The sequence below is a fragment of the Podarcis melisellensis genome, assembly GCF_964234715.1.
Source record: "Podarcis melisellensis genome assembly, chromosome: 15".
In the NCBI taxonomy this organism is placed as follows: Eukaryota; Metazoa; Chordata; class Lepidosauria; order Squamata; family Lacertidae; genus Podarcis; species Podarcis melisellensis.
This window is the reverse complement of record NC_138532.1, coordinates 20,149,493-20,177,102: the sequence shown is the minus strand read 5'-3', so window position 1 is coordinate 20,177,102 and position 27,610 is coordinate 20,149,493. Positions and strand designations below refer to the sequence as shown.

General features: G+C 44.9%; 1 protein-coding gene across 1 annotated transcript in view; it reads left to right on the top strand.

Moving 5' to 3' along the window:
• The window catches only part of LOC309357544 (uncharacterized protein), a 53,806-nt gene extending 27,952 nt beyond the window's left edge, over positions 1-25,854 (top strand). The window contains exons 17-34 of the mRNA XM_081889734.1: positions 2,866-3,028; positions 3,898-4,012; positions 5,078-5,347; positions 6,059-6,199; positions 6,827-7,075; positions 7,718-7,921; positions 8,457-8,624; positions 9,871-10,020; positions 10,154-10,333; positions 11,146-11,359; positions 13,098-13,181; positions 13,375-13,497; positions 16,154-16,308; positions 17,336-17,422; positions 18,703-18,849; positions 20,717-20,911; positions 21,771-21,892; positions 25,209-25,854. Coding sequence (XP_081745860.1) covers positions 2,866-3,028; positions 3,898-4,012; positions 5,078-5,347; positions 6,059-6,199; positions 6,827-7,075; positions 7,718-7,921; positions 8,457-8,624; positions 9,871-10,020; positions 10,154-10,333; positions 11,146-11,359; positions 13,098-13,181; positions 13,375-13,497; positions 16,154-16,308; positions 17,336-17,422; positions 18,703-18,849; positions 20,717-20,911; positions 21,771-21,892; positions 25,209-25,452 — 3,011 coding nt within the window. The 3' untranslated portion in view covers positions 25,453-25,854. The remainder of the gene's footprint in view (positions 1-2,865; positions 3,029-3,897; positions 4,013-5,077; positions 5,348-6,058; positions 6,200-6,826; positions 7,076-7,717; positions 7,922-8,456; positions 8,625-9,870; positions 10,021-10,153; positions 10,334-11,145; positions 11,360-13,097; positions 13,182-13,374; positions 13,498-16,153; positions 16,309-17,335; positions 17,423-18,702; positions 18,850-20,716; positions 20,912-21,770; positions 21,893-25,208) is intronic.
• The last annotated feature ends 1,756 nt before the right edge of the window (positions 25,855-27,610 follow it).

The window sequence follows — 27,610 nt, the reverse complement described above, 5'->3', positions numbered from 1 at the left end:
TTCAGTTTGGGCAGGAAGGTAGCCACACCGTGGTACAGGGCAGGTCCACAAGTTGCTTCAGACACTGCAGGTACCCCTTGAATTCTGCCAGCTAAGTGACTACCTAGTAAGAACAGAGAAATCCATCAATTTCAGTTCCTTCTATTTCTCACTTAGGGACGCGGGTGGCGCTGTGGGTTAAACCACAGAGCCTAGGACTTGCCGGTCAGAAGGTCAGCAGTTCAAATCCCGCGACGGGGTAAGCTCCCATTGCTCAGCCCCTGCTCCTGCCCACCTAGCAGTTTGAAAGCATGTCAAAGTACAAGTAGATAAATAGGTACCGCTCTGGCGGGAAGGTAAACGGCGTTTCTGTGCGCTGCTATGGTTCGCCAGAAGCAGCTTAGTCATGCTGGCCACATGGCCCGGAAGCTGTACGCCAGCTCCCTTGGCCAATAAAGCGAGATGAGCGCTGCAACCCCAGAGTTGGTCACGACTGGACCTAATGGTCAGGGGTTCCTTTACTTTATTTCTCACTTTCCTAAATCCAGATCTCCACATATCCACAGCAATATGTGGGTTATGTGTGTTTTTTTCAAAGCTCATGGAAATTTGTCAGCATTTTAGTATGAGCCTCTCTTAAAATACTTTTTCATGTATAATTTTAAGTAACACACGCATTTTTGCAAGTAATTCCCCCTTGTATAATGCATTTTAATATTTTCGTTGTGGTGTGTTTTTATGCACTCTTCCCCTTATATATGCATCAGGGTTATTCTTTAGAACTGCATTGCAACATTTGAAAAAGTGGGCATTTTGAAGCTGAATTCTCCTGCGGTGCACAGATTGGTTCAAAATGTGCATATTAGGTCATTTCCCATTAACGTGCAAACAAAACACGACTTCTCCCCAGTCCAGACTGCCTGCTGCACCTTCTGGCTTCTGTTAAGCAGCAGTGATCTGGCTTCAGCCTTAAATGTCCTACCATTAAAAGTAAATAAAATAGAACCCCCATAGTTTCTCAAACTTTCTTTTAAATGAACAAAGTCTTGTCACTTGTCCATATCATTGGACTGAAGACTAGGGGGTGGGGGGGATCCAGTTCAAGCTGGGAAGAATCCCAAAAGCCTTTAAGATTTGTCAGCAAATAGTTGGTGGTTATTTAAAAACTACCAGAACTGCATTAACGTAATTAATGGCAGGCAGGGTAAAGTCCACCCATTTCTTCTCGCATGTTGTTCCTTTTTGCACCCTCCACTGGTTCCACATACAGAACCCAACGCAGCTGCTGCTGAATCTTGCTTCAGCACTAGCAATGGAAAAAAAAACATACCCTTTCTCTTCTGGGGGCACCAGGCCAGCTTAGGGGCCCCAGAACAGCTTAGTTCCAGGGACTGAGGGGCAGCTACCCCCCCCCCCCGGGCATTGGATATCTGAGGCAGCTCTCCCTCTCTCTACCTAATAGTAGGACCGGCTCTGTTTGGAAAGGAGGAGTATTTAACCCTTTGTCCCCACCACAGTTGCAATTTGCAGAAACAATCATTGGTACTAGTGGTTTATTTTTCAAGATAGCAGCTATGCAAAGGTAGAAATGCCACCTCAGATTGGGCCCTCAGCCTCTCAGCTAAGTCACCAGCTGATCTAATTAAGCCTCAGCCCATGCCATGGACTACTTCATTTTCCATCCCCATTATCCAATTTTAGACCAGGAATAAAACATAGGTCCTCAGGCCCGGGGGCCCTAGGTGGCCCTCTGGGCCTCTCTTTGTGGCCCTTGGGGCTTTACTTCCCAGGTCACACTCCATCCCGGCCCTGCTTTACGTCCTCCTTGCCCAGCTGGAATGTGTCCTTCAACTTTTGCTTGCCTGGGCAGAGGATAGAGAGGAATGTTTGAGTGTAAGTGGAAACCAGCCTACTGGTCCAAGGTCAAATTCACCCTTATTGGTCTGCTCGCTTTTACCTCTGGCCCCAACCACCAGTGGCCCTCAGAAGGAAATATGGCCCTCAGGCTGGAAAAGGTCCTCACTGGTGTTTTAGAATATCAGCATTTTGGACCTGAAAGCCCTCACTTCTTTGGCGTAGGGCAGCTGTCTCACTTAACGCCACTGCCAAGCTGCTCCACGTTTGTTTGCTGACACCCTGTTCTACGCAGTGCTTCCCCTCCCAGAGATACGGCCTTCAAAAGAAGCATCCCTTTGACACCTCTCTTTTTTCCTTCTTTTTTTTGGAATCCCCCCCCCCCCATTTCTATTTTTTATTGTTAAAATAATTCAGCATTAATACACATATATTGCAAATATACAAACATACATTTCATTCAATCCTTAAAAATGTTCAAACATACCTACACTCAATCCCACAGATAATTCCTTTTCCCATCAACATCCACCACCCCTCACCCCACCTTTGTGTTGGACTTCCAATCTACTCAATTGCAATTTCTTTCCACTTCTATTACTTTCTTTCACACCCCTTTAACCTAATTTCATACTTCTTTTTCTATTACACGTTGTTATCCATCTTATTTAGTATTTCAGTATTTGAAACGGAACTTGTTTATTCTAATAGGAGTTCTGATTTTTCGATATGGTTTTGCAAGTATCTTTTAAACACCTTCCAGTCCCTATCTATCTTCTCTTTTGAGATCCTTACAATTTCTCCCATTGTTTTGGATATATTGTAGTACTCCAATAATTTGGCAAGCCACTCTATTTTTGTCGGTATAATACCACTTTTCCAATATTTCGCAATCAATAGCCTTGCGGCTACTGTTGCATATAAATATAATGTCTTGTCTTCTTCCTTTAGGCTTCCTGTTACTATTCCCAATAGAAAACCTTCTGGTGTTTTCCTAAATGAACCCTTTGACACCTCTTATTCCTCCTATAGGCTACTCATCCAGAAGCACTCTGAAGGTGTCTGAAGCTGCCGGCGAAGCCTTCCGGACCGAAACGAGGCAGGAAATGGCTCTTGCTGCGGCAACCCTCTCGCCTGCGCCACCTTCTTGGTCCACACCAAGCAGATCCCAGTTGTTGCAAGAAATCCAGACCAGGTGAGATGCATGGGTTTTCCTCAAGCTCCAGGGCCCAGCACAAAACACCCAGGGGCTGGGGGCCTTGGGATACCTTCTAATGACTCTCTTGCCATTGGCATAACCCTAAGACTTCCCCTCTTCTGCACAAGCATGATGCAGAACAGCTGTGCAAAACAGGGAGAGCTCATCCCTGAAATGCCATAGGATAGGCAACACACTGCACAAGCCAATGGGAAGGTTGGGAAGGAGCTTACAGGTTACTACAGCTCTGTGCTGTCTTAATTCTTCATGGGATTGTGGTTATGATGCTTTTTCTTCTTGGCCTTCACAGTGTTTAGAATCAAGGGGCTCTTAAGCTCTGGGACAGCTCAATTGGTAGAGGATGAGACTTAATATCAGGGATGTGGGTTCAAGCCCTGCATTGGGCAAAAGATTCCTGCATTGCAGGGGGTAGATGATCCCAATGGTCTCTTCCAACTCTGCAATTCTATGATTCTATGATCAGAGAAGGTTCTGCTTCCACCCTTGGCAGTTCCAAGTCCTTCCCAGCCTCCACTGAGGCTCTTTGCTCTGCAGAATATCAGGGGGGAGAACTAGCACCGATGCTCCCTCTTCCAAAGTAGCTGAAATCAGGGAAGATAGAGAAGATCCATTCCTCCTCCAGTCCACATTCCCACCATTCAGCATCCTCCTTTTGCTCCTTCCTCCTCCTGCATCAGTGCCTTTCAATCAACATCTGATCCCAGCAGCCCCTTGGGGCTCATGACAGCTCCCGCCTCTTCCTGCCATTCTTTCAGCAACTGGAGAATCAATTCATCTCTTTCTCACACGGCAGCTTATAAATCTGCCAGTGCCTCCTGACGTTACCTATGATGTTGTTTGGACAGGATTTTCTTGGAGAAGCACGCCAGCGAGATGGTGCACCTTGAGCTGTCCTTGATGGCTGAGGAAATCAACATGATCTCTTGCTTTTGCGAATCCTCCAAGCTGAGAAAGGACCTGGTGAGAGAGCTGTCTGTCACAGAGAGGGGCGATGGGCAAGAGACAGAATTTGCTTTATGGAGTTTCCTCCAGTAATTGAGGTCTTTAAAGGTGGATGATTGGTCTTGATGCTCAGCATCCAAATATCTGAAACGGTTGCATGAATCAAAAATGGTGCTATGGTTCCATCCCCGATATTTCCAGGTAGATTTGAAAAAGAACCCTGGAGAACAACTGTCAATCAGTGTAAAGACTGGAAAAGGGATTGGGAGTCTTTGGCCCTCTAAATGTTGTAGGTCTCCACCTTCTATTATCCTTGACCAAGGGCCATGCTGAAGGGAGTTGAAGTCCAACAAGATCTGGAGAGACAAAGCTTCATTTCCGAGCACAATTCAAAGTGTTGGTGCTGACCTTTAAAGCCCTAAACGGCCTCAGCCCAGTATACCTGAAGGAGCGTCTCCACCCTCACATTCAGCCCAGACACTGAGGTCCAGTTCCGAGGGCCTTCTGGCAGTTCCCTCCCCACAAGAAGTGAGGTTACAGGGAACCAGGCAGAGGGCCTTCTTGGTAGTGGCACCCTCCCATCAGATGTCAAGGAAATAAACAACTACCTGACTTTTAGAGGACATCTGAAGGCAGCCCTTAGGGAAGTTTTTAATGTTTGATGTTTTGTTGTATTTCTAATATTCTGTTAAGAACCGCTCAGAGTGGCTGGAGAAACCCAGCCAGATGGGTGGGGTATAAATAAATTATTATCATCATTATTATTATCATTATTCCCCACCCCTGGTGGTTCCCCCACCCCAATAGCCTGACCCTGAATAAGGCAGCTCCCTACATCCTGATGTCTTTACTGAAACCTAAAAGCATGAAATCCAATTTCCTGATAAAGTCTAATTTACCAGTTCACACTGGAGACTTGTTGAGCGATAGTGACTTCTCCAGGATAGCAGCAAAGGCTGAAGATGGTTCTTCCACTGCCACCTGAACGCTGACATTTTTAATATCTGTTTTGTGCTCATTGATCCCTTTGCATCAAGAAATTGACCTTATTGCCCTGTGCTTCCCATATCCCTATATTTCCAGGGAACGACACAAAGGCATAACTTGGGAGCAGCCAACGACTGGGACAGCCTCCTGAAGGAACTGGCTGAGTATCACCAGCATGCTGAAGAAGAGCTTAGACAGCAGCATTGGGAAGAAATTAAATGTGCCGGGCTCAGCCCCGAGGAAAGAACCCTCAAAGACGGGGCTTTATTCTCTCTGGAAGAAATCCTGCAGAATCTTGCGTCGCTGGGTGCCGACCTGCAAAAAGCAGGGGGCCCCTCTAGACTAGGCCTTGCAAAAGCAAACAGTGTGAGTTGCAACTCCCGGAGTCCTGTGCTTTGCAGACTCCTGTCTTCATTCCCCCTCTCTGTAACCTGTGTTATTCAATGACAGGCTGGTGTGGATGCATTTGGCAGAGAGGTGGGTTGGGTTCGATCGGTGCATGGATATTATGGGGAGAAGGAAAGGTACAGAGACTTTGGGGAAAGGGCCATATAGCTTAGCTATAGAGCACATATATAAACAAATACTCATCCCTACTGGGTTTCCCATTGTCATAGCTCTAGATCCAGCACAGAGAGCAAGACAAGCCTCAGTGCCTCTACTTCTCAACCCAACGTTCTAGGCTGCTAGTTCTTTGTTCTCCTTCACTGGCCCACAGAGCTTGATAACACCACCTCCAGCCAATTTGGACCACACTTCACAAAACAAGGCAGATCCCTTACAGACTTGACTGGAATCATCAACTTAGCAAAGAGATTGGTCTGGCCACTTTAGCAGTCCTTTATTCTTTGCAGAAACCCCATTCCAGGGGGACAAAAGCACAGGCTTGGTGAGGACCCTAAGGATGACATCTAAACTAAAAAATATGTTTTTATATATACTGGAAGCCACCCAGAGTGTCTGCCGAAGGCCAGCCAGATGGGCAGGGTATAAATAATGAAAATTATTATTATTATTATTATTATCCCCCTGGCAAAAAACAACGCCCTTACAGCAACGTTATCTTTTGCTCTGCAGGAAACTCAAGCTTTGGAGAGCAAGCTGGGCAGAGGCTCAGTGGCTCAGAAACTGCGAGCCACAGCAAGCAAGATAGTGAAGCAAGAAGCTATGAAGCAAATGTGGATACACAGAGTTCTGGATTGTTACAACCATCTCCAGGTACAGCCCAGCCTCTTGTTTCAGAGGAAGGACCATAGCTCAGTGACAGAACCCCTGCCTTGCATGCAGAAGATCCCAGGTTCAATGGTCGACATCTCCAAGTAGGGCTGGGAGGGAACCTTCTCTGAAAATATGGCTGCCCGCTAGTGTAGAGAATACTGAGCTAGATGGAGCAAGTGTCTGACTCAGGCCAAGACCTCAGTTCCTCCACCTCAGTTCTCCTACTTTTAATGGGTAACTATATCCTGCATAGGGACACGGGTGGCACTGTGGGTTAAACCACAGAGCCTAGGGCTTGCCGATCAGAAGGTCAGCGGTTTGAATCCCCGCGACGGGGTGAGCTCCTGTTGCTCGGTCCCTGCTCCTGCCAACCTAGCAATTCAAAAGCATGTCAAGTGCAAGTAGATAAATAGGTACTGCTCCAGCGGGAAGGTAAACAGCAAGATGAGTGCCGCAACCCCAGAGTCGGCCACGACTGGACCTAATGGTCAGGGGTCCCTTTACCTTTACCTTTATATCCTGCATGCACTATCTTCATGAGTTGTTCTAACTTTGCTCAGTTGCAGCTCCTCCCATGGAGCTGCCACTGCTAACATTGTTGTGAATTTCTCTACCTTCTGCCCTAAGAGATGGAGCTGTCCGGAAGACGTATTACAGGTTCTGGACAACTTATGCTACACAGCTGCAGGGGAAACGGTGGCCCGTGAGGTGACCCAGTCAGCTGAGCAACATCAGGTGGAGAGAGTGATGACCTTTCTCCAAAAGTCCTCTAAGGAAGGGGAAATACTTGTCTCTTTCAAAGAAATGGATGAAGCTGAGCTGAGGAAGCTACAGGCACTGATCCAAATGGAACTGCAAGCACAGATAGAGGAAAAGGTACAGAAACTGCGCTGCATTGGCCTGGCTGCATCCAGATGTGCCTGTCAGGCTTCGGGGAAGCAGCTTCCTCCCTCCCTTTGGCTGTGGATAAGCAGAACAAAGCAGAATAGTCTGTTGCCGTTTAAAGAGATTTTAATGATCACAGCAAAAGAACAGAGTCCATTCTTGGAGTGAAGGTTCTCCCAATTAAAGTTTCCACCCACTCCACCCCAAGTCACCTGAGTCACTTCCTCGTCTTGCAATCTGTTCTTTTTCTCCCAGCTATTCACTACCCGGTTCTTCCTAACTTTTGTCTTCTGAACTCTGTCCCTCTGCAAACCACTGCTCCAAATCTATACTGTCCCACTGCTCCTGAGAAGATTCAGGATCATGATCCATAGCAGGGGGGAGGGGGGAGGCTCCATCCATTCCTCATCTGTGCAGCCTTCCTCAGCATGGTCCCTGACAGTGCCCCAAACTCTGGATTCAACTGTAATGTATCAGGAAAAGGCAACCGCTAGAGGTAGAACACCGACTCTGCATGCATAAGGTCTGCAATGCAATGGTCTGACTCCGCGATTATCCACACTTGCCTTTCATCCACTCTTCCCTTCATCCTTTTAAAAATGGTTTTACAAGGCTTTCTCATGTTTCCTCCAGCTGGAAGCCAAAGAAATGGAAGCAATTCAGGAGGTGGCCAAGCAGACCCCAGGCCCCGCTGCTGCTGAACAATTGGCGTATTTTCTCCTGACTCAGAGGCATCTACGGCAAACAGTCCTAGTATCAGAAGGTATCTCAAGGCTTCAAAAAGCAGGCCCCAGAACACCAGGCGATGAGAGCTCCACAGAAGACCTTGCTCAGGAGGTAGGGACATGTGTTCCTGCCAATGGACGTCTCTAAGATATTTTTGATAGTGGAGAAGAATGGCTGTCAAAATTGCAGCATTGTGCAGATACTACAGGTCAGCTACTCTGAGTGCTGGAAGATTGACAGGATGTAAAGCTGTCTTATATTTAGCCTCAGCCTTTTGCTCTCCAATTGCTTTGGACTACAACTCCCATACATTTCAGCCAGGGGGCAGCCACTGGGAAGGCCCTGTCCCTCATTTGATTCAGCGGGGGGCACCCAGAGCAGTGCCTCCAAAGGGGATCTTAAGGTTCAGGTAGGTACGTACGGGAGAAGGTGATCCTTCAGGTAACCTGGCACCAAGCAGGTACCTTTGAATGTCAGTTGCAGGGCAGCAGAAAGCAGGGGAGGTCTGTTTGCTTGTCAGCTTCCCAGAAGGCTAGATTCTATGCTAGATCGAATGCACGCAGCAAAGCTCTTCTATTGCTCTCCTTAAACAAAATAAAAGAGGGTGGTATTGATCGTATTGAATCTGGGCCTTTCTATGTCTCAGGAGCTGATTGTGGATGAAGAGATGAAGGGTGTTGCTCAGCTGCTGAAGGGGAAAAAGGAGTATGAGGACTCCGTGCTGGAGCTGCAACACACGGCACAGATGCTGCAGTTGAGGGAGAGGCAATTTCAAGAGACGGTCCAAATGCTGAAGGCTCACTCCTCAGACAAGGTGACAATGAACTGACATTATTATGATGCATTGAAATTACATCCTGCTCTTCCTCCCCAAGCAGCCCAGGGTAGCAAACAGACACTTTAGAAACAAAAAAGAAAGCAAAAACAGTAATATATATATATATATCTAAAAACCATTACAGTGGTACCTCGGGTTAAGAACTTAATTCGTTCTGGAGGTCTGTTCTTTTTTTAAAAAATAATTATATTTTATTAATTTTTCCATACAATCGTACCACATTACAATTTCTGTTAAACTTTTCGATTTTTGACTTCCTTCGGCTTCTCTGCCAATCATTCGAAATTTAATTTCTTTAAATACACATTTCCAAATTTTGATATTGCCTTTATACCTACCCCCCTCTTATATTTTGCTTTTTTACAATATTTCTTATTTTATTACAGAGCTTCTCTAAATGCTACTAACGTTATTTCGTTATCACTTATACATTCCCAGTATTCTGTTAATTTTCCCCAGTCCTCGATGAATTTTTGATCTCGTTGATATCTAATCTTCCCAGTCAGTTTATCAAGTTCTGCATAGTCCATCAGCTTCGTTCTCCATTCCTCCAATGTTGGTAATTGTTCTTGTTTCCATTTCTGAGCCAGTAATATTCTTGCTGCTGTTACTGCATATTGGAAAATTTTATGGTCCTTTCTATTTATTTCATTGCCTACAATTCCTAAGAGAAAAGCCTCTGGTTTCTTAACAAATGTATATTTCAACATTTTTTTCAATTCATTATATATCGACTCCCAGAAGGTTTTCACTTTCTTACATTCCCCTGGAGGTCTGTTCTTAACCTGAAACTGTTCTTAACCTGAGGTACCACTTTAGCTAATGGGGCCTCCCACTGCTGCGCGACTTCTGTTCTCATCCTGAAGCAAAGTTCTTAACCCGAGGTACTATTTCTGGGTTAGCGGAGTCTGTAACCTGAAGCATCTGTAACCCGAGGTACCACTATAGAAGGTTTGCTGTTGCAGCTCAGTTCCTGTTTGCACTGGCTTGTCCTCTGCTACCTCCCATAGCAGCCAATTTGTGTTATGCATCATGGCAGCCATTTTGAATGCTGCTCACAGCCTTTCCTCAAAATTCCAAGTGTGCCCACTGACCTGCAAAGATTTACAAGCCCTACATTAAGAGTGACTATTTTTGCTGACTCCTCTGCTATTGTGCAACCTAACCACTGCCTGTATTTCCTGTCTTTCTCTCTTGCTGTTTCAATGCGGCCTTCAAACAGCAGCGCCTGGAGTATGCTCACCAGATAGCTAGTGGACTGCAGGACTTCAGGAAGCAGAAAACCAGAGAGCTGGCAGAGCAGCTGAGAACTTACCTGCTGGGCAGCCAGAAGGCAAAAGAGGGAACCTCAAGCAATCCCAGTCCGCCCCAGGTAGAATTGCCATGGAAGCCACTGGTTTTCTGCAGGGAAGAGTCAAATGAGGTTACCAAATGAGAAGAAGTAAATCACTTCTTGTTTCTTAAAAAAAAAAAATTGAAAGTCATGGTTTCTTTCTGCCCTGCAGAGTGAAAGTCCTCCTCTAGAAAAAAAAGGAAAAGGAGGAAAAGGAAAAGAGAAATGGGTGGGTTCCCAAGAAGCTCGGTTGGTGGAGCTGGAGGAATCTTACCGGGAGCAAATATTGGAAGAGAAAGCAAAACTGGAGGATCAGCTGGAAAGAGGGGAAATGAAGAAGTGGTCAAAGCAGGTGGGAGTGAAGAACATGCTTTATGACCTCCTGATCTGATGAGATCCTTGGAGCAATAGAGACGCTTGAAAGAGTCAAAATGACAGCAGGAAAAATCCCTTTATTTTGTCATGACAAAAATGGTACAGACACGCGTTTGCCCGATGTCTGCCCCTGAATTCTGAGCGAGCCAGCTTTTTATACATTTGCAGAATACAATACCACCTGATTTCTTGTAAACCACCTGATTTCTGGGAAATCGAAAGTTATAGTAAGTTCCTATTACCATGTAAGGTCTTGGCCTCCCTCCTTCCTGCAATCTCCCTCCTCCCTGCCATCTCCCACATCACCACGGCCATGTGCATTCCTGAGTTTGCTTATCTCTTTACAACCTTCAATAATAAACATTTGAGCCTGTTCCATCAATGCCAGCCTTGTTCTCCTGACGGACTTCTCCTTTCTCAGACAGGCCTTGGGGGCGGTTGCTATGGCCCTACAGGAGCAGGAGGGCTGGCTCTCCTCCAAATGTGGTGCTCGTGCACCCCATCATGTGATCGATTAGGTGGGGCGGGGCTTACCTGGGCACTCCAGTATTTTTTCAAGTTGGCACCCCTGCATGACTTCTACACACACAAAATGGAGCTCTGTGTCACTGAAGGAGAAACTGTAATTCCTGGCTTCTGCAGTTTCCAGTATTGTGATGTCTATTAAAGAGGCTCAGAGCATTATGCAGAAATGCCCCAGCTAGACTCCAGGAGGTGGAGGGTCAGGACTTACAGATATTTATAGGGAATGCAGACAGCAACTCAGTGCTTAACCCTTATTCTTGTTAGAAACTGATCAGAGAACATGATGAGACGGTGACCTTCTTGGACAAAGCATTTCGCCAAGATGTGCACAAGCTCAGAGGGAGGATGGAGAAAGATCAAATGAGAAAATACTCAGGCCAAGAAGACGGAAATTCTCTGACTTCTGAAGCTGCCTCTTTGCCAGGACAAAACCAACCCAGCCTGGCTGAAGACAGAGTTCTCTCCCTCTTGACAGAAAGTAAGTCTCCTTGGCTGCTAACAGAAAGTTAAGCCAGCCTTGTCACTCATCCATGGCCTAGTGAGCACTTTCAAAATAAAGAGAGTGACACTCAGTGATGGAAGCTGAGGCTTCAATCACATAAATGGAGAGACCTTCATTGGTTGCTAGCAAAGCTGATGGTTTCGGAGTTGCTGTCTCAAACCAACAGCCCCATCTGAGGTTTGTTTACTTGGGCCATGTTAATGCCATATATTTTAAACACTATTATACCACTTTAGCAGCTATAGCTGTTTAAAGAGAATTATGGGAGCTGTAGTTTGCTAAGGGTGCTGAGAGCTGCTAAGAGGTGTCTAGTCGTCGTCGTCCCCCCAGCTACAATTTCCACAGAGGTTTAAAAAGAACCCCTCAGGGATCTCTGGAAATTGCAGCTCTGTGAAAAGACTAGGTTGTTGTTGTTGTTGTTTAGTTGTTTAGTCATGTCCGACTCTTCATGACCCCATGGACCAGAGCACGCCAGGCACTCCTGTCTTCCACTGCCTCCCACAGTTTGGTCAAACTCAAGCTGGTAGCTTCGAGAACACTGTCCAACCATCTTGTTCTCTGTCGTCCCCTTCTCCTTGTGCCCTCCATCTTTCCCAACATCAGGGTCTTTTCCAGGGAGTCTTCTCTTCTCTTGAGGTGACCAAAGTATTGGAGCCTCAGCTTCAGGATCTGTCCTTCCAGTGAGCACTCAGGGCTGATTTCCTTCAGAATGGAGAGGTTTGATCTTCTTGCAGCCCATGGGACTCTCAAGAGTCTCCTCCAGCACCATAATTCAAAAGCATCAATTCTTTGGCGATCAGCCTTCTTTATGGTCCAGCTCTCACTTCCATACATCACTACTGGGAAAACCATAGCTAGGTACCAAAGGACTAGGTACCTCCTAGCAACTCTCAGCACCCTTAGCACGCTACATCTCCCATAATTCTTTGGGGAAGTCATGTCTATTTGAATGTATGGTGTAAATGTGGCGTTGGTCAACAAATCCCATGGAGTCATAGCCATTTCCAGAGCAGCATGCTGAGCCCTATGCAGAACTACTTTCTCTCACTCTCAATTTCTCAATTTCGGTTTCTCCCAGTTTTTCCTTTCTCAAGTTCAGTTTACCTCGTTTATGCATCAGTATGCAAATTATCCAGCAAATAATCTGCACAAAAATACAAGTGCATTTTCAGGCACATTTTTTAGCAACATAAGTAGTTGTTTAGCTTAGTATTACTTACACTGACAGGCAGCAGCTATCCAGGATTTCAGGCAAGAAGCATTTCCAGCAATACATGGAGATGCTGGGATTGAATTTGGGATTTTCTGTATGCAAAACCAGTGCTCTACCACTAAGCTACAGCCCTTCCCCTGATAGTTTTTTCCTAATATATGTGTACATGCTTTCCCCGTGATATCAGCCTTACACACGCTTTTTTGATGCTATTTTTGATTGGGAAATGGCATCAAGTTTGGAGGAGTGTGAATCTCAAGGTTAGTTGCATTAAGAAGAGAAATGAACAATTTTCTCCCCCACCCCACAGGCAGGAGGGGTGGCAGGGATGTGAATGTGTCTACACCATTCTTTGTCTTAGATCACACTAACTAGATTAATAATAAATAGTAATAATAAAATTTTATTCATATCCCACCCTTCCCAGCCGAAGCCGGGCTCAGAGTGGCTAACATCAGTAAAATAATACAGCATTCTAAAATAACTGCTCCTCCCTTGTAGATATCAAGGTCTTGAAGCAAACTGAACTCCTAGTGAGTTTACGAACCACCCTGCTGAATCCTCGGTTCACAGTTCTTCTGTCTGGTAAGGCTTCCAAAGTGATTGTTGCCACATCATCTGGTGCTACGTCTTACTTTTGCAAAGGATTGAAGGCTCCTGTGCATACCAGAATGAGCTATATTGCATGTTAGTTATGAAATGCGCCCTGTGAGTAGCCAAACTTGGCCAAAAAAACACCTGCCAACAAGCAATGTGAATTCTCTTCCTGTTTGTGTAGATAGCAATGGATCTGGTGGTGTGACATCTTCCAAGCTCCTTGCTCTTCTGAAGGATGTGAATTGCCAAATCCAAAAGTGTGCAGCGGCAGTTGGACTGCTGGACGTCCATCGTCCGGAATATGGTACTGTAATTCCTTTGCATTGCACTCTCTGTTCCGCTTTCAGTAGACAAAGGTTTCAGCACCATGGACAGGTTCTTTTCTGGAGGGAGGCTACTGGATCAACAGCTTGATTGGGGCCTTGGTTCATTGCCTTTGAAGATATAACAGCTGCCCTTGCTCTCTATCCCACCCCCCGCCCCTCTCTGTCTGTCTGTCTGTCTGTCTCTTTTTTTATATATAAATATTTATTAAGATTTTTTGAATACAAATACATAAATAGTAAACAGCTTTACTTATATAACATACTTTCTTCACTTCTTTGGACTCCCTCACGTCTCCCGCTCCCACTTACATTGTAGAAAAAATTTTCCAAGCAAATTATCATCTTGTTTACAATCTTATATCCACTTATTTAAATACAATCTAACAATTCTCCTAAAAAGAGTTTATACTTTCTTTAATCTCTCTTATTGTCAAATTCAGATCTAATTTAGTGGTGGGCGATTATTTATGATCTAGCATCCTTCTTAACATTCAACCAAATCACAATATCTTTGTAGATAAATTTTAAATTTCTTCCAGTCTTCTTCAACCCTCTCTTCTCCCAGGTCTCGGATTCTGCCAGTCATCTCGGCCAGTTGCATGTAGTCCATCAGCTGCATCTGCCACTCTTCCAGTGTGGGTAGATCTTGGGTTTTCCAGTTCTTAGCGATGAGTATTCTTGCTGCCGTTGTTGCATACATGAAAAATGTTCGGTCCTTCTTTAACACCTTCTGGCCGACAATACCCAAAAGTAAAGCCTCTGGTTTCTTGGTAAAGGTATACCTAAATACCTTTTTCAGCTCATTGTATATCATTTCCCAGAAGGCCTTCACTTTAGGGCAAGTCCACCAGAGGTGAAAGAATGTTCCTTCATTTTCTTTACATTTCCAACATTTATTATCAGGTGAATGGTATATTTTGGCAAGTTTAACTGGGGTCATGTACCATCTATATATCATTTTCATTACATTTTCCTTCAGAGCATTACATGCAGTGAAGTTCAGCCCTGTGGTCCACAACTTTTCCCAATCCTCAAACATAATGTCATGCCCAATATCCTGTGCCCACTTTATCATAGCCGATTTAACCATTTCATCTTGTGTATTCCATTTCAGCAGCAAGTTATACATTCTTGAAAGTACCTTAATCTTAGGTTCTAACAGTTCTGTTTCCAACTTCGATTTCTCCACCTGGAACCCTAACTTTTTATCGTTTTTAAAGACTTCTTTAATCTGAGCATAGTGTAACCAGTCTCGCACTTTATCCTTCATTTTCTCCAAACTCTGCAATTTCCAATTGTCTCCATCTTTTTCTAATATTTCCCAATACTTTGGCCATTTGGCCTCCATATTGGGTCTTTTTCGGGCCTTGGCTTCCAGAGGTGAAAGCCACCTTGGAGTTTTGTTTTCCAATAAGTCTTTGTATTTTGTCCAGACATTGAACACTGCTTTCCTGACAATATGGTTCTTAAAGGCCTTATTGATCTTAACCTTGTCATACCATAAGTATGCATGCCAACCAAAAGCATTTTTAAAACCTTCCAAGTCCAATACATCAGTGTCCTCGAGAAGTAGCCAGTCTTTTAGCCAGCAGAAAGCTGTGGCTTCATAGTACAACTTTAAGTCTGGCAGGGCAAAGCCCCCTCTTTCTTTCGCATCAGTTAATATCTTAAACTTAATTCTGGGCTTTTTGCCCTGCCAGACAAATTTAGAAATATCTCTCTGCCACTTCCGGAAGCACTCCGTCTTGTCCACAATTTGTAATGTTTGAAACAAAAACAACATTTTTGGCAATACATTCATCTTAATGGCGGCAATTCGGCCTAGCAGAGAAAGTTTTAATCTTGTCCAACTGTCCAAGTCTCTCTTAATTTCAGACCAGCATTTTTCATAATTGTCCTTAAGTAGACTCAGATTTTTTGCTGTTATGTTAACCCCTAGGTACTTTACTTTTTTAACCACAGTTAGTTCTGTCTCTCTCTGAAACCGTTCCGACTCTAAGTCCGTCAAATTTTTCCCCAATACCTTAGTTTTCTGTTTATTTAATTTAAATCCCGCCACCCTACCAAAATCTTGAATCAATTGCAATACTCTTTTCGTACTAGATTCTGGCTCCTGCAGGGTCAAAACAAGGTCATCTGCAAAAGCTTTAAGTTTATATTGTTTCGCTCCGACCTGAATCCCTTCCATCAGCCGGTCCCCTCTAATCATATTCAAGAGCACCTCCAGAACCGAAATAAATTGCTATTTATGTCTGTCTGTCCGTCTGTCTGTCTGTCTCTCTCTCTCTCTCTCTCTCTCTCACACACACACACACACACACAATATAGCTACACCCCATTTACTCTTGTGTCTTATATCTGTGGCCTTCTCCTTCTCCTCTCTGCTGCCCACTTCCTTCTCAAACCATCCCAAATTCTTTCAAGAACTGACACATCAGTACGAATCAAGTAATTCATGAACACTTGATATGCATCCTTTTATCCTTAAAAGCAGTATTTTATTTTTGTCTCTGTTGCTTTAATTGAGGGAGTTTGAAATGCGTCAGCCTATATTGTACAAACAAGCAAAAGTAATTAAAATGAAATATCCAAGAGAACAAATGTATTTTGGTTCATGTTTGTTTTTCCTTGCAGATAAAGTAAATTCTTTTCAGGATATAATGGACACTCAGATGGTCCCTAAATCCAGAGATCTTGTCCCTCTGCTCACATCAACCCTTTCTGCGAGGGAATTTGTTGTGTACCAATACGGAATGGTGATCCTGAAATTCCTCAGGCCTCATATTGGCGTAAGTGTTCACAAGGTTTTTCAGGGAAACAGTCCCATGGAGTGCACAATGGTACGCTTTGCATGGAACCCAGCAATTTGAGCAGAATCTTGAAAAAAAAGATTGAGTTTTAATGGCTCTGGACTGAAACATATGCAGAGGAATACAGTGGTACCTCGGGTTAAGAACTTAATTCGTTCTGGAGGTCCATTCTTAACTTGAAACTGTTCTTAACCTGAGGTACCACTTTAGCTAATGGGGTCTCCCGCTGTTGCCGTGCCTCCACTGCACGATTTCTGTTCTCATCCTGAAGCAAAGTTCTTAACCCAAGGTACTACTTCCGGGTTAGCGGAGTTTGTAACCTGAAGCATCTGTAACCTGAAGCATCTATAATCTGAAGCGTCTGTAACCTGAGGTACCACTTTAATGCCATCTTCTACTAATGCTACTTTTGTGCCACCCCACCCCAAGAATTCCAAAAGCAAGAAAAGAGCAACAATGGTGCTATTCATTTAAAGCACTGAGAGACGGTATTTCTTCTCTTAACATAGCCTTCGCAAACATGGTGCCCTCCAGATGTTGTTTGACTACAATGCCCTTCACCCCTGACCATTGGCCATGCTGGCTGCTGGTTCTGCTGAGCACTGGAGTCCAACAACATCTGTAGCACCGGGAAGACGAAGGCTGTCTTAGCTGTCCATCACTCCATGTGGCTCCCAGTTCGCATCACTCTCTCCCTAAAGACTTTATCCTTTTTGTCTGCAAGTTCTTTGAGCTTCAGCCCCTCTGTGATGTACAGTATTGCAACCAGTATTGGAAAACCTCCTACAAAGAAATGCCCAAGTTAGCCCTCCAAAACATTGAGCAAAGTGGTTTGATTTCATGTCTGTAATTAAAGAACAGGCAGATTGAATGTGAAGGATGTTTTGTATTTGAGAAAGTGGCAGTCTTATTCTAAATTCTGATCAGATATAGCTTGTGCTTTGGGTGTACAGTGGACCAAAGAGACAAAGCATATCCATAACAGATTGTTTTCTTTCAATGTTAGGCACCAGAGATTGATCTGTGCATTGCTTCCAGCATTCCCTCCAGCAACACACCAGGAAACGCCTTCCGGAACTCTTTCTATTATCAGGTACGTCCTCTTGACAGAGGGAATCTTCCCCAAAACAAAATGAAGAACAAATGTCCCACACAAATGAATGTATGGACCTTCCTTACATCGTGTCAGGCCACTGGTCCATCTAGAGTAGCTGTGAGGAACCTCAGACCCAAAGGATAAGGGTCCAAGACTCTCTATCTGGCCATGGGACTCTAGCTGTCAGGCACTTGGAAGCATCCCACAATGAATTTTGACATGTGGGAAGGACAACTGGCCTGTCAGTCATGTGGTGTCACATTATTGATATACTGTAGTTGACATGTCGGTTGTTCTGCCCACCTGTCAAAGGTGGCCCTTAGGATGGGACCAAATACAGGGTGCAGGTCCCAGCAAAAATTCACTCCCACAGCAACTTAGAAAGCTTTAAAGGGGTATTAGAAAATCGCTGGGTGATATCACTGGTTGCTAGTTGTAGTTGTCTCCTGGTGGCAGTAAATAAGCAGATTAAACGAACGGAGCATTCTTACCAGGTAAGTTCTGTAATAATCACAGCGAGAGACAAAGGGATGCATCTCTCTCTTAAAAAGGGCATTGCTCCCAGTATAGGTTCACACTCTCCATCCCCATTCATCTATGTCACTCCTATGTTGTGTAATCTGAGCTTGTTGGCACTGTGCTTTCTGCTCTATCACTGTCATAGCCCACCTAGTTTTAGGCAAAGGGAGGTCAGGAATGCTTTCTAAAGATAGTGCATCTGCCCGCTGTCTCTCTCCTGGTGTTTCCTCTTCTAGCTGTTCTTCACCCAGTATTTCCCAGCTTTCCCCTCTGGACTATGCCCCTCTACAAACCACTGGTCAAAATCAATACCGTCCTCCTGCCATTGGGAAGGTTCAGAAAAGGGGGAGGGCGGCTCCCACCATTCCTCCTCAATCCAGTCCCTGACACCTCCTCCGCTATTGGAGACAGTGTTCCTCTGAAAACCAGTCACACAGGTGAGACAGTGCAATTGTGGCCACCTCCTGATTGCAGGCTTCCCATAATGGGTATCTGGTTGGCCACTGGGAGGACAGAGCACTGAGGCAGATGGGTCACTGAGTCAGGCTCTTCTTATGAATTCTGAGAAAGGAGAGAGAGAGAGAGAGAGAGAGAGAGAGAGAGAGAGAGAGAGAGAGAGAGAAGATTGAAGAGCTTTATAAGTATCAAAAGCCTGAAGACGAAGGACCTGGAGCTAAAAGCATCAGTCCTCAGTCTCTCTCATGTGTTCAGTATTTATTTATCTATTTATTTAAATGTTGCCTTTTCTCCTTCCTTAGACCTCTGGCAACAAACTGTTCGTTCTAAGGGAGTGCCTGAGTTGCGTGGGCAGTTTTATCCTGCTTCTCGTTCACTGCCTGGCCCACATCGCTGCCGAAGACCTCAGCCAGGATTCCAGCCCAGCTTTTCGGAGGCTCTTTTACCAGGTACAAAGCAGTCATCCCTCGCTGTAAATCTGTGGACACTTAAAGGGCATGGTAGTTAAAGGTTGGTGGTGTTCCTGGTGAGACTCCAGGCGTGAGCAGACTAGGAAAGAGCAATGTGGTATCCATCTGTGAATGCCTGTCATCGAGAAGCTAGTAAGGGTGTTCCCTGGACCCACGCAAAGAAAACAGGGCCCAGAACCTCACATAACTGTACTGCTGAGCTGCTGTGCCCAGGGTCAGTGTGTCATTTCTGTTAAAAGATAGAGTTTATATGCAGCAGCAGTTAATATTAGTTAAAATGAATCCTTTACTTGGAGCACACCCTCACTTGAACGGTATTCAGACTGACACTTTGTATAAAATAAGGAAGTTTGTGTTTATTAAAGGAAGTACATTCTGGATAGGAAAGAATTCTATAGCCCTAGCTAACTGTCTGTTTGGAGAAGCAAAGCAGCCATGCTTGCCCCTTTGTTCTCAGAAGATAGATCCAAGATGACCTCTTGTCTTGAGGTCCAGAGAAAGAATGGGAGGAGGAGCAGGAAGCTATAAACAGGATGCAACCTAAGACATATCAGTCTAAACATCGGAGAGATAAAGAAAAGTCGGTGCGGGGATAGTCACAGGCATGGTTTGGGGTCTTCACCCATGCAAACCGCTCCCAGCAAGCTGAATTGCACCCAAAGTTTCAACAATTTCTATGTGCATCTGTATGAAAATCAGCAAGGATTTCGGTGTGCTGCTTCCTTCCTAGCCCCTCTCTGTGGTTCATTAAACAAGCAGAGATAGGAATTTAGAAAACCAAGCAGGGTTGCTGTTAATCTGGGCTCTGCCAGGCCTGTACAAGCACACCTCATTTTATTGTGTTTCACTTTATTGTAGTTTGCAGCTTACAAGGACGTGGGTGCAGCTGCAGGTTGCCTGCCCTGTCGTGTGTCCACCCACCTCCACTACTCCTCTTCTCCAGTGGATCTGGAGCCAGGTTTTTCCCTTTCCACCCCTATAGACTACAGTATAGCGTAAACATAACTTTTATATGCATTGAGTAACACAAAAAATGTGTGTGAGACTCACTCTGTTGCAATATTCAGTTCATTACGGCGGAACCAAACCCGCAATATCTCTGAGGTATAAGCATCACACCCAGGGGTTATGGTGTGCTTTGTGCACACAGTAGAACAGCCATGATGGGTGAAAATGGATTGTGTGTGTCTGTTCTGCAGAAGCTGCTTGGATCTTTATGCACCTATTATGCCCAGCAGTGGAAGTTGTAGGGGCTGCTTTTACATACTCTGTTGTGCACATTCCCTTTAGCCTGCACCTTTCAATTCACAGTGCCTTTCAGCGCCAGCCACCTGAAATTTTTTTAACACTTTAAAATATCTGCACTTCCTCTGCCACTGTCCTCTGGTCCCTCCGGACCAGGTTCCAGCCCAGCTCAACCAAGGAGCAAAATGTTTGAAATCCACAAGCCCACTACTGAGATTGGTCACGTTGATGATATATCATTGATTCATCAGAATTTAAGGGCCCTAATCAACCTGGACCCAATGAGGTGTCTGGGTTAATTTTCCAGGCAACCAGAAGTACATCCAGGAATTTGCTTCCAGCTCTGCTATGCTCCGATTAGTGACTTGCCTGCACCATGAAAATAGCTCCAAGGGATTCTTTGACACCAACAGATTCAGCTTGCCATGAACTCATCTGAAAAGTTATTCTGATCATTTTTCTTTCTTTCCCCCTACCCTTCCTTCATATTTCTCTTAATTTTTGCTACCTTGAAATAATGTGCATTAAGCATACTTAAGGAGAAGGTGCTATATATATATATATTTATATATTAACTATATTATTTATCATTGCATCTAAGGCACTCAAGGCTTGCCTGGGTGAAATGTTCTCTCTCAGGCTTCAGACGTCAGCAGTTCTGGAGGACAGTAAATCCGCTGCAATGATGATTAACGAGGCTTTTCTGAAGGGAGAGGGGCTCGCGGATGAGAAAATCAATCTCCTCTCAGGGCTCTTGGATGCCAAAGTGAAGCCTTCTGAAGACTTAGAGGAGGAGGTAATTCTTCATACACACACACACACCAGTCCACTCTCCACCCCTTCCCAGGGTCCCTTGTGCCACCCCAGAGAGAAAGACTGGTTGCTTCTCAGTCAAGACTGAAGAAGGCTGGGATCGCCCCAGACAGCTTCACTATACGTTTATGAATTTGCAAGGGGGGTTGCAAAAAATATATATACCTTATTTTTCCATGTATAAGACTAGGTTTTCCCCCCTAAAAAATAACGTCAAAAATCAGGGGGCGTTTTATACACGGATACATCTCGCCCCATTTTCTTAAATCTGAGTCCCCAAAAATAGGGGGCATCTTATACATGGGGGTGTCTTATAGACGGGAAAATGCGGTATGTTTCAGCATGGAGCAATTCCTGTTCAAGCTTCCAGCTAGCTGTGTCCTTTTCCAGGATATTCCATTCTCCCTTTTCTCCGCCCCCGTTTTCTGGGCCATCCCCAAAGCAGCAGGTCAGCATACTACTTTTAAATGATCACAAAGTATTAAAAAGCAAAAGTCAACATACAAAGCCACTAATATCTATCAAAGCTACATAACAGAAGGTGGGAGACTTATTGCCCTGCAGTTGCTGTAGTTGAACTCCAACTCCCATCAGTATCCGACAGGTCAGTCAGGGATGATGGAGGTTGTAGTTCAACAATAGTTGGCAATGGCTCTCTGTCCTTGACATGCAACCAGCACAGAAGTCTCCACCTGCCTGCATAACCCCTGCAGATGTACCCAATAGCACCTGCTGCTTTGTCGAATTCTAGGGTTGGAAGGTCCACCAAAGGTCACCTAACCCCCTGGATGCAACGCTAGAGAAGCAAATTCATTAACGGTCACCTTGCCTTTCTTTGCAAGCATGAGAGCCTCTTGCTCGACGTGGATTTTGACAACTCGCTCAGAAGCAAACTGCCCGGAAAGAAGAAGGAATGTTATTCCCACATCTTGCCCAGCGGCCAGGAGATTCTCCCATCGACAAGGTGAGAGTGGTCCAAGTCACAAGTGGTGGTCGATGACAATGTACTGAAAACAGGTGGGTAGTCAGCCTGGGGCCCCCCAGACATTGCTGGGTTGCAAACCCCATCATCCTTGACCATTGGGCATGCTGGCTGAAGCTGATGGGTGTTGGAATCCTACAGGAACATCAGGAAGGCACCATATTGGCTATAGTAAAAGAACCGAATTGTGTGCTGCTACTTGCTTCCATTGCAACCCTGTCCTGCTCGTTTTCAGCTCATACAAGGTCTTGCTCTGTGGCAGTGCAACGGATTTCCCACTTTGCCACTCTGAAACTATGCACTTTGTACCTTGCTCAGTCTAGAATCTCAGAACTAGCAGCACGAGGCTGGTGGAGCACTGTGGCATGCATCCTGTGGCGCTTCAGATGTTGCATGCATTATTATTGTCATTATTTAGTAAATTCATATACTGACCTTCATCCAAAGATCACAGGGTGACTGAAAACATGAAAACGAAACATAAAAACCTAAAATATAGAGCATAATAACACAAAACAATGCCCCCACCCCTCAAAAAAAGACATTTAAAAGGCCATAGATTGTTTAAACAACTAAAGGCCTGGTTGAAGAGTTCACCTGGTGCCCAGAGATATGTACTGAAGTCTCCCTGGTCAGCCTCCCTGGAGAGAGCATTCCACAAACTGGGAGCCACTGTAAAAAAGGCCCTTTTTCATGTTGCCACCCTCCGGGCCTCTCGTGGAAGAGGCACATGAAGAAGGGCCTCACAAGATGATTCCAGTGTCTGGGTTGGTTCATATGGAGAGAGGTGGTCCCTGAGGTATTTTAGTCCTGGGCCACTTAAGGCTTTATAGGTCAAAACCTGCACTTTGAATTAGATCCAGAAACTAATCGGAAGCCAGTGCAGTGTAGACACTTAAGGTCTAGTTTGTTCAGCAAAACTGGGTTTTGTGAAGATGTCCAAACCCAGCCCAGAGGATTGTGAAACGGTTGTTGTTGCCATTTTAGCTATAGATTGGCATTATGTCTTACCACGACTTCCTTGCATAACCATAGTTCGTTTGTCCACTCTATCTCCAATGCTCACCAAGTTGCTTATCTGTGAGACAAGCCATGGTTCATTGAACAAAATGCTTAAAGCAAACCATGGCTTAGTGTTATGTGTCAGTGCATTCAGTGTCTCAGTCATTTGTACAACAACCTTTGAAAGTAGGCCAATGTTGCAGGTATTGAGGGCTGGAAGAGAGCAGCTGAGCAACGGCAACCAAAGGCTAATGGAAAGCGTGAAGTCGGGAAGATAAAGTCACATCCACAACATACATTTATATCTTGTGGCTTCCCATAGACTCCTGGGAACTGTAGTTTGTGAATGGTGTGGGAAACTATAGCTCTGCAAGAGGTGGACTACAATTCCCATGATTCTTTAGAGGGCAACCATGACTATAAAAGTATTGTAAATGTGCTTTAAATGTATGGGTGTGGATATGGGTTAAATTACTACACAGCATGCACCAAGGCCTATCAGGAACGTGCCCCCCCCCCCAGCACAGCGGGAGAGTCAGCCTCAGAAGTTTAGCTGAGCGAGGAAGAGGCTGACTCTGTTGATGAGAGTTGTTTGTCTGATTTTAGAGAGAACAGCCTGGGGCCCCTACTCTCCAAGGAAGAAGTGGTTAGTTCCCAAGGGGAGGAGGAGTTGGACATCGGTCAAGGCATTGCCAGGCAACCAGCAGATAAGACAGTGTTGGAGGATGAGTCTTCTGAGGAAAAGGTAGCTCAGCCCTGCGGTCCTAAAATGAGGAGATTAGAGAGGCTGTGAGAGCAACGGAAGGGAAGGAGACGAAAGGTGGGATTTTGTTTTTTTTTTATAAATATTTTATTAGGTTTTTAATAAACAAATTTCCACTTTCAAATACATACTTCCATAGATCCAATGGACTCCCCCCATCTCCCGAGCACTGCATTCCCTGTGTAACCAAAACCTCAGCAATTTGTTAACTTATTTTATACATAGCAATATATCTTCCATTTTATCGTGTTATCTGATATAAACATTTCAGTACAATTGCATTAATTTTTAATTTCCACACAATAAAAATATTTCATTATCTCACTTCTGTCTTATAGTGTCTTATTTATCAATTCAGAAATTTGCCGATACTGAAGCTATACCTTCCTAGAAAGGAGCATTTTTTAACATTCATACAACTTATAATGCTTTTTCAAATAGTCCTTAAAATTTTCCCAAACTTCCTCCGTTTCTTCTTCTCCCGAGTCTCGAATTCTGCCAGTCATTTCAGCCAACTCCATATAGTCCATCAGCTGCGTCTGCCATTCTTCCAATGTGGGTAGATTTTGTGTCTTCCAGTGCTTTGCCAACAAAATCCTCGCTGCTGTAGTAGCGTACATAAAGAAAGTTCTATCTTTCTTGACCATCCTCTGGTCTACCATGCCCAGAAGAAAGGCCTCCGGTTTCTTAGGTAAGGTGAGTCTCAGCACCTTTTTTAGTTCATTATGTATCATTTCCCAGAAGGCCTTCACTTTCGGGCAGGTCCACCAGAGGTGTAAAAATGTCCCTTCCTCTTCCTTACATTTCCAACATTTATTATCGGACAGGTGATATATCTTTGCAAGCTTGACTGGGGTCATGTACCACCGGTATATCATTTTCATAATGTTTTCCTTCAAGGCAGTACATGCCGTGAATTTCATTCCGGTGTTCCATAACCTTTCCCAGTCTTCAAACATAATGTTATGCCCCAAGTCCTGTGCCCACTTTATCATAGAGGATTTGACAATCTCATCCTGTGTGTTCCATTTAAGCAGCAAGTTATACATTCTCGAAATTAGCTTAGATTTTGGCTCAAGCAACTCTGTTTCTAGTTTCGATTTTTCCTCCTGAAAACCCACTTTTTTGTCTGCTTTAAAAACTTCCTGGATTTGAGCATAATGCAACCAATCTCGCACCTTGTTTTTTAACTTTTCCATACTCTGTAACCTCCATTTATCTCCAATTTTTTCAATTATTTCCCAATATTTAGGCCAATGGGCCTCCATATTGAGTCTTTTACGTGCTTTGGCCTCCATCGGTGAGAGCCACCTCGGAAAGGTGGGATTTTGGCGTTCTTCCTGTTGGGGAAGGAACGATGAGTCAGACTGAGCACCTAGATTAATGAGAGCAGGCAGATTGCCATGCTCTGAATGTGTTTTTCTTTCAAATAAATTGTATAAAACTGATGGAGAGTCTTCACTGCTTTATCAGGCTGCTTGCTTAGCCAGAGATCATTATAAGGCCTGACCTGACCCTTTCTCCTTTCCTTAGCTCACAGGCCAGCAGTTACCCCCACACCACCCCTGAAGCAGCAGCAGACAAGCTGGATGTGCTCAACGAGAAGCTGGTGACACTCCTGCAAGAGGAGGAAGAGTGCATCTCCAGGAGCGGAGATGATGGAGCTTCACTGTTTGATGAGCTCAAGGCCATCGGCTTGGAAAAAGACTCTCTGCTGAAGGAAATAAAAGCCCTGGAAAGGAAAGTGGCAGAAGCCAAAAAGGGGAGGCCGGAATGAATCCGCGGAGTCTTAGAAAAGCAATGGGGGCAGGAGGAAAAGAGGCAACAAGTTAGGATTGTGCCTCTCAGGTGGGCACCATTGCCATTTTAAGAAAATGAGGTTCATGGTGAGTTCCGGCATCTCTTTTTTTCTAGAAAAATAGCATTGGAGACGCCTAATCGCCCCCAAATGCTTGACTTGACATAGCTGCCTGTTTTCTCTCCCTCTACCCCAATGTACATCTGCAACGAGTTGTGTAATGTCAGCTTGCAGCTTAAGCCAAGGATGGCAAGAGTCCGTCACCAGGACATGATAGCAAAGGATTCCAGTTCTCAGTACAATTGGTTAGTTATGGCGAGGCCCACACGAACACAGCAAGGCTGGTAAAGACCATTCCCAAGGCAATGTGTACATGTTGTTGTTGTTGTTGTTGTTGTTGTTGTTTAGTTGTTTAGTCGTGTCCGACTCTTCATGACCCCATGGACCAGAGTACGCCAGGCACTCCTGTCTTCCACTGCCTCCCGCAGTTTGGTCAAACTCATGCTGGTAGCCTCGAGAACACTGTCCAACCATCTCGTCCTCCGTCGTCCCCTTCTCCTTGTGCCCTCAGTCTTTCCCAACATCAGGGTCTTTTCCAGGGAGTCTTCTCTTCTCATGAGGTGGCCAAAGTATTGGAGCCTCAGCTTCAGGATCTGTCCTTCCAGTGAGCACTCAGGGCTGATTTCCTTAAGAATGGATACGTTTGATCTTCTTGCAGTCCATGGGACTCTCAAGAGTCTCCTCCAGCACCATAATTCAAAAGCATCAATTCTTCGGCAATCAGCCTTCTTTATGGTCCAGCTCTCACTTCCATACATCACTGGGAAAACCATGGCTTTAACTATACAGACCTTTGTTGGCAAGGTGATGTCTCTGCTTTTTAAGATGCTGTCTAGGTTTGCCATCGCCTTTCTCCCAAGGAGCAGTCGTCTTTTAATTTTGTGACTGCTTTCACCATCTGCAGTGATCAATGCGTACATACCCTAAGCACTTGGAGGATCTGTGCTTAGCAGGAATCTGAGATTAAAAGGGAGATTGGAGGGAGGCCCCATCCTTTGCCATTTGCAGGTGGAAACACTGAGCATGGGAAACTGCCTTATAGCTAGTGAGGCCATCAGTCCACCTAGCTCAGTATTGGTAAGATTAATTGCACCAGCCCAGCTCTTCAAGTATGGAGTAGGGAGAATTCTCAGACCTACCTGCAGATGCTGAGGATTGAACTTCTGACCTTTTGCATGCAAGGTAGATGCTCTGCCATTGAGCAATCCCCCCTGAAGAGTCTCTGATTACATCATGCCAGATACTTCCTTCCCTAACCCATCTTCCTGTTGCTTCCACTTGAAAATGCTATCAACATTAAGCTAGAAGGAAATACCAAATATATATTTAGTGGCTGACCTCATCTCTGAGGGTTTATTCACGTTGGCTTTGGGGGAAAGTAACATTTGCCACAGCTTGGCATTCGGATTGTTGCATTTTTAGAACAAGGGAGCGAGGAGGATGGGGGGGAACCTTGTTGATGGGGTAGGGGGGCAGAGATCATTTGTCCTCATGTCTGCCTATGGAGACAGGCAACCTATGAAGATAAGTAGAGATAAACTGGGGAGTTGCAAATGAAATTAGTACAAGGCTTACCTTGGGAACAGGACCTCAAAGCCCACTGCAAAAACTTTGTTCTCCTAAACTTTGTGTTCCGTTACTACTTCGCCACCACTTGTTCAGACATGTCCCTGCCACAGTAACGGTGGCAGGCATTTTGCTCCCCTCCTGCCCCACACTTTCCTTTATCAGCAGGATTTTTTGGGGGGTTGTCCATTAGGCACTAATGGCCCACCCCCAAACACTCACTTTAAACATCTATTGCAAATCAAGTAAACATATCTAGCATTGTGCCACAACAGCAGAATTCATACCGAGCCAACAAACAGATAAAGCTTTCCTTCTCTCTGAGAGTAAGCCGTGTTTATATTCCCTGCATGGGAGGAACGATTTACATCGGCCTTTTAACTTGGCAAGGGATGGGCACTTTCCAAGAAAGCATTTCTCATGTTAATAGCCTCAAGAGTACAGTTATAGGCAGTTGCGGTGCCAGGCCAAGAAATTTTGCTGCTGAGTCAAGAAGCAAGACTGTGTACAT